The following is a 7,243-nucleotide window of genomic DNA, read 5'->3' as shown; positions in this document are numbered from 1 at the left end:
TATGGGTTGCTTTTCCAGTCCGCTGGGGTAGCTAACTCACCCGCCTCTCTGTCCCAGCCATTAGAGCAATCTGGTTCCCTCACCCATCACCGTCCCTCCACCTGGGACACGCTCTTCCCACCCCACCCTCCGCCTGCTTAACCAACTCCCGTTTATCCTTTCTTCCGCAATGTTCCTTGACTCCTACTGAGTCCTCGGCTCCCGCTGAGCGGTGTCCTCCCCCGGGAAAGCCTGAGCGCCTCTCCGCTTCCTCGCTTTGAAATGGGCCCACCCCTGTTGAAAACCAGGCAACGGAGAAGAAAACTGTAAAGCTCATATTGGCGTTTGGTTCCAAAGACAGCCTACTTCCGATCGTCCCCTCTGTGCCTTCCACCCCAGGTGGTACTTCCATAGGCCCCTGGAGCCAGGTCTCCACACACGGAGAAATAACGTTATTGGGAGGGGAATGAAATACGCTTGTAATTTAAGGACCTGCTTCAGGCCAAACAATGTAGTCGGCCTTGGGGGTGGGAGCGGGCGCTCTGACTTCTCCATTACAGCCTCCCGGTGTTCCAGGTGATTATTTTTACATATCAGGAAATTCTGAGCGCGCCCACCCCCAATTAAAGATGCAGATGTCTGCCCTCCCCGGCAGCTCCCAGCCTGCTACCCTCTCGAGCTCGGCTCCGAGCTCCATTTGAACCTGCCTCCTATAATTCTTAACTAAAACAGCCCCCTTCGTCGACTGTAATTAAGCATATACTCAGCCGCGGCGAGCTTGGCATCTGCACCTGCCGCTGGGATCCCCTTTCTCCCGGCACCTGCGCTCCACCGCCCTCCTGCCCCGCCCCCGCCCTCACGCACGCGCAGTCGCGCAGCCCCGCCCCCGCCCCCTCGCCCGCCTCCCGATGGCGCTGGAGGAACAGATGGAGCGATCATCCCTTTCATTCTGCCAGAAGGGCCCCGTTGCTCTGGGGGGAGTTCTGCGGTTGTAAGACACATAATTAGACACTTCAATGGACAATGCGGCGGATTAGAGGGGGTGGGGCTCGCGTCACGGAGGACAGGCGTCCTCATTGATGTGCGGCCCTCACACCCCCGCCCAGCCCGGAGGGAGCAGGGGCCAAGCGAGAGCATCCCGGTTGGCGGATCGCCCGCCTGCTCCCGCGCTTTGAATTCCCGGCCCTCTTCAGCGACGTCTGACTTTTCTTTTTCTTTTAAAACACCATGCCAGGACGAGTTATGCGCAAAGGATGACAGGCATGTTGACGGCTCACCTGTCAAGTCCCCAAGCTCCGCGGGTCAGCGGGTCCCGCAGCCTGCGCGGTAGACAGACAGTGACGATCTCCACCGACAGCCCTCGTCCCCCAGGTGTGAAGGAGTCAAGAAAAGCCCTCTGCAGTGGACACACGCTGGGACTCAGCCTCTCCTCCCACGAGGAGCTGGGTGACCTTGAGAGACTCAGGCCACCTCACCAGGCTCCTCGAGGACAGCATCTAAGGTTGTAAAGGGCTGCAGAGAGGTGAAGATACGATTTGGAATCCAAGGCTTGCCCCTTGCTGCCTGGGTGACATCAGGCAATCTACTCAGCCTGGAACCCTGGTCTCCTCGTCTGTATAGTGCTGGGGATCGTCTCTGCCCCTCAGGCACTGTGGGACTCAGTACGTTTGAGCTGAGCTCCTTTGTGAAATTAGAGGTTCACTTGGAAAACCAGGGTATGTCAAGGGGGTCCTGTGGGAAGCAGAAGCCAAGAGAGAATTACAGGTGCAACCTCTGTGAAGGATAAAGAGGAGAGGAGACAAGAGTAGGAGGAGAGGGCCTCAAGGAGAAAGAGGACTGACATGTGCAAAAGAAAGGAGGCAAGGAAGATCCGGTGGAGAGCCCCACAGGGTCCTCAGCCTGACAAAGTCTCAGAGCTGTGAAGGAAGTCCCACGGCGGGTGGCAACGGCCCAGCACTAGCACCTGGGAACAGCCTGGGGAACATGTGGCCCCCACATGAACACCGTGCTGGATCAGGAAATGAAGCTGTGGCGGCCGGTAGCTGTCGGCTCACCACATTCCCCAGCAGGTTTTCCCTGGACTGCAGGCTGAGCTGACACTCCTCTGCCTATCCTGCTCCAGGGCTGGCCACCTGACTGAGAAAAAGCCAGCCAGCACATTTCATTGGCCAACCGTGAATGACTGAGTGTGTCCCTAAACTGATCCAATCAGAGTGAACCTGAAGACACCTGCTGCGGATGCTGGAACACAAATACTCTCTTTTTTGGATGGATGTTAAGAAGAAAGTAGGTAGTTGCAGGGGCTGCTGGCAGCCGCCTTGGGATGTGAGAGGTGTCCAAACTGGGATGAAGCCAACATTGAGGATGGTAGAACAGACAAACAAGAAACAGGGCTTTGGTCACAAAGTCAGCAGCTGGGTTAAGCCTCTCCTGAAATCTACGCTATTACCGGACTTTCATCATGAACTAATAAACCCTCTTTACAGTTTGAAGCAGCTGTCTCAGGTTTCCTGTTACTTTAAGAAAGACCTCTGATTTGACCAGCAATAAGGGAAACGGATGCTCTCTGATCTCAAAGAGTAAGCACAGGCATACAGTCAAGCCTAATGGAACTGGAATTGGTGAGAGGGTGGTGTAGGGATCCAGGGCTGCTCTTGGGTCCTCTTAACAGCTTCAGGTGTCTGCATCCTTCTCCATCCAGCCACTCTCTTTTCTATGACCAGCTGGTGTCTTCAACCCTCTCTGCTGTTATCTTTTCTCCACTGCATAGATCCTCCTAAATTCATATTTCTTTGCCCTCCTCTCTGAGTTTGCAAGACCAACTCTAGATCCCGTTCAGTGCATCTCTCACCCTCAACATCTGCTGCCAAGGGCCTGATGCCCTCTGCACTTCCCAGTGCAGATTTCTGAGAGCATGAATTTTTTTTTTTTTTGTCAAATAACACTTTATTAAATTATTTTTCTTTGCAGTTCTTAACCAGCTGGGCATTCCACCACACAGCTGTTGATTTCATCTATGATGTCATGAGAGTGACGGTCATCAACACTGCGGCCCACAGACTGGGCAGTCCCCAGGATCTTTTTAATGGTTCCAGAGAATTCCCTAGCTAAAAACCGATGCAGCATCTGTCGGGCAATGCTGACAATCTCATCAAAAGTGATTTTTCCACTGTGCTTAATGTTTTTCTGCTTCTTTCTGTCTCTTGGTGGTTCCTTGATAGCTTTGATGATCAGGGCAGAAGCAGAAGGTACCACCTCAGTCTGGGCCTGTCTGTTCTGAATGGTCAGTTTCACTGCAATCCTCAGAGCCTTCCAATCACCAGTTGCCTTGGTGATGTCATCACCAGTGTTTTTTGGAGACACACCCAGGGGGCCGATCTTGGGGGCCAGGGCAGATGTCGCACTGACTTCCCTACCAGTGCACCTCAGGCACACGACTTTGACCTCGTTGGGGTGGAACTTAGGTGGCATGGTAGAGGTGGCTGGTGTCAGATGAACCCGGATTTGGGAGGACCGAAGAAAGTCGCACCTTGACCTCCTCTGAGCCGAAAGCCGAAATCGCACAGGAACCTCATTATTCCACTTTTTGCCTGTTTAGACATCCCCAGAGACTCTGATTCCATTGTCTTCAGAGAAGACTGGGTATCAGTATTTCTGTAAAGTTTCTCAGATGATCCAAGGGTGTTGCGAAAACCGAGAATCCCTGGTTTTAATAAAGCATTCCGGACTAGCAGATCCCACCCTGGGTCAAGTTCAAGCCCGATCCAGTCAGCTAAGAACGGAGCTACCTGGTCTCAACATACCCAGAGCTGCCCCCATCGGCGGGTCTATGCCTATAGAAGGATTGACGGGGAGACAGGCCCTGCGTGACATGCTTAGAACAAGACAAGCCTAGCACAGAGCTTGGTACCATGCAGTGGCTCCACAGTGACGGATGTTCTGAAAATCCTGTCCCTTCTCTAATTCGAGGGTATTCTTTCTATAAAATACACCAGGCTGCAGTAATGCGACTGAGGAAACGTTGCCAAGGAAGTACCTGGAGGATCTAGGTGCCCATGCTTGGCTAACACACTACACAGCAGGAAAACTGATTAATACAATTTACATGTGAGAGTAATCGCTTCTATTTCAGTGAAACTACATCAGTGCAGCTAGGAAAAGCCTCATTTTGGGAGGTTATTCAATGACTTATGAAAATAGTCGTGACCTCTTGTTAAGAGAAAAAAATGGATTTACAATTTATGTAGTGCATGATTCTAATTTTTTTAAAATGTGGGTATATATAGATCTGTATACAAATACACAGAAAAAAGACTGGAACTACAGATGCCAAGCAGTTAACTGTGATTCTCAGGTGAGAGGGTTTTTCTTGTAGGGGAGTGTGTTGGATTTAGAGGACTATTACTCTGAAAGGTCATTTTACATTTTTGATGCCAACACGTTTGTGTGGAAGCATGGTTTCAGTAGAATATGGCCTGTGTACATCCATGAACAAAATTAACCACTGGCAGCCTTGTACTCCTCCCTGCCCCCCACCCTCGTTTTCTTGTTTCTAAGAAGTCTGAATACAGAACTCTGGAACCCACTGCCCTAGGGGACAGCCTGGTAGGAATCTCTCTTCCCTGCTCCAATCCCTTCGGCTTTCCTTGGATTCCAGGCTCTTCCAGCAGGACCTGGCTCTGATTCAGTGGGAGTTCAGAGGAGGGAAATTATTTCCAGCCAGGGAGAATGAAGGGTGACCTCCTGGAGGAGGTGGCATTTGCATGGGCCAATCTGGGCAAACTCACAGGGAGAAGAGAAAGCAGTACACGAGCAAACAGGTGGAGGTGGGAAAACACAGCATGTACAGAAACAAAGACAGTAAATATGGAACTCTGTGCTGTAGGTGAGGCTCCACGGGAGTCCCTGGGTTGCAGCAGGGCTCCTGTTTTCCGGGGGGTCTCTGGGCTGGTGGTGAAACTGCTGGAGCCTCAGGCTACATGGGACTATAGACAGGGCTCTCCAGTCGCTCAGCTACTCCTTCCCCTGAATGCTCACTCCAGCAAGAGGTGGGGAATGTCCCCCTGGAAAGAGCTTAAGAGACGATGGCCTACCACTTGGAATACCTAAAATACCAGAGGCAGAGCCTTCAGCATGTGGTCCCAGCCAGGACCGAGGCTCGCGTGGCCAAATCGCTGCTTCCAGCATTTTCTGGGGGGAAGGGAAAGCGGATCCACGTAGCAAGATTCTTCTGGGAGGTACATCCTTTCTGTTTGTTTTTTTTTTCCAAGTGCTAAGGCATCTGCTCCCACATTCATCCTTTTCCTCCAGCTTATCTTTTCATGACTTTGGAGAGCAGTCTTCCTTATCTAGGAAACAAATAGCCTCTGCAGAGAGTTCTAAACAGCCGAGGCATTTATCTGTTTGACATGTGTTTCCCTGTTTGTTTTCTCCAGCCTTGAGACAAGAGTTGTGTCAACTGTGGATGGCTGAGCCCCAGTCACTGGAGAGGCATGAATCAATTTCCAGCTGCATTTATCACTTGCTGCCTTAAATCAAGTCTAATCAATGCTTCCTTCATTTGGTATGGATTGAAACTATACATAACGCACTTAGAAAATGGGCGGGAAAGGGAGCAGCCGATCACGAACAAAAACTCCATCGGGGATTTAGATGGAATGATGTTAAGGAAAGATTTGCAATCTCTGATTTGCTTTCATGGAGACGCCTGACCAAACAGTCACAGAGATTTGTGTTTATGAAGCTTTAACTTCAATCTACCGGACATGCAATGATATTACATGAAAGATCATTTTATACAAGAGGAAGAGGATGTCTACATCTTCCAAGATTTTATAATTAATATATTCTGAAGCGTTGGTATATTTTTAATACAGCGGCAACTCTAAAGCTGCCTAGAGTTTCCTTCCTATATTGTCTTTCATTCCTTTCCATTTCTTTTAGATGTATCTTTTGTCACCATTGACTATACGGGTCAATTTCTAGTTACAAGATAGAAAATAACAATCTCCTTATAACAAAATAGATACCCAGGAGTTCCCTTTGATTTAGAAGAATTTTATAAAGTCTTATGGCTGAGAAAACTTGATCCTTTCTCTCATATGCCCAATTCTTGGTAATAGAATTTGATCCATGCAACCCAAATGGATTTTTCACTAGCAGGTGTGAAAACCACCCCCCAGCTGTTCAACCAATTTAGAATGTGGTAGGGAGTAGCCCTGTGTCATTTGTAAATTAATCCCGTGCCAGTGAAAGATGGTATCGGTGTAGTCCCTGGCACCTAAAACCGATCATGTCCACGGCGAGGCCCCGTGTCATTCTTCAAGGATAATGGGAGGAGAGACAGAACACAGAAAACAGGTCAATGATAATGCCCGCCCAGAAGATGAGGCAGTGCTGTGATTCACTGATGTAATTAATATTTCTGTCTAATCTGCTGAACTGTGTAGACTTTTACCACGAGCACGCCTCAGAAGCGATTGACAGGGCTCTCATTTTCCAAGGGCTGGCTCCCCCAGAAACCTGTTGTCAGGTAGCTGAAAAGAGCCCTGTGCGGCACTGGGGAGCGTGACAGTAATAATAAACTCTTATGCTGGTTTAATACTTTCCAGTTGATAAAGTGTTTTGAACATGCAGTCTCATCATTCTGTAAGATAAGCAAAAAAAGTCGTTGTATTCCCATTTCCAAGAGGAAGGGAGAGGCTCAGAGGTTGGCGTACCTCCGAACTATGGCTCTGGGACTCAACGCCTGGTCTCCTCAGCCCCGAGGCCCTGGTTCTTGCCACTGAGCTGCAGCTAGGCAGCTGCTGAGGTCTCCTCTCTGTGCTTTCCCTAACTTTTTATTTTTTCTTCCATCACCCAGGGTTCTTGGGAAATGCATATGGTTATAGGAAATCCCTCGAGTTGCCTGGCAGGTCATCTAGTTAAAAAAAATATTCAAGGCAGCACCCTTGGATGTGTTTTGGGTTACAGACATGGTATAGTGTTCTTAACTCATCTTAAACAAAGACAGGGTAATGCGATATTACAAAGCTTTAACCCTCTGAGAACAAAGAAAGGGTAAAAGTAACGCGGCAGACACGGAGTCTAAATTTAAGGCGTTCACTCACATTGTTTTTAAAACTCATGAGAGTCGTTCAGCGAGTTCCTCTGCTTTGAGGATGTCCGGGAAGGATCATGTTTGCCCATCCTTTGAGGAAGAGAGCAACAGATTTTTCTACCCAAGACAATTCTCACCAAAGTAGATCCTGTTTAGATTCCTAAG

At 49.3% G+C, this 7,243-nt stretch overlaps 1 protein-coding gene across 1 annotated transcript; it reads right to left on the bottom strand.

The window, feature by feature from the left end:
• Positions 1-2,952: 2,952 nt before the first annotated feature.
• LOC136129526 (large ribosomal subunit protein uL11-like) lies at positions 2,953-3,450 on the bottom strand. The gene has a single exon (XM_065885891.1). It carries the CDS (start codon positions 3,448-3,450, stop codon positions 2,953-2,955), a length of 498 nt encoding a protein of 165 aa, XP_065741963.1.
• Positions 3,451-7,243: the final 3,793 nt, after the last annotated feature.

Source organism: Phocoena phocoena, chromosome 10 (genome assembly GCF_963924675.1).
Source record: "Phocoena phocoena chromosome 10, mPhoPho1.1, whole genome shotgun sequence".
NCBI lineage: Eukaryota > Metazoa > Chordata > Mammalia > Artiodactyla > Phocoenidae > Phocoena > Phocoena phocoena.
This window is presented reverse-complemented; position numbering and strand designations above follow the sequence as displayed.

Coding starts and splice junctions, on each gene's coding strand:
- LOC136129526 (XM_065885891.1), bottom strand. CDS start 3,450: ATGCCACCTAAGTTCCACCCCAACGAGGTCAAAGTCGTGTGCCTGAGG.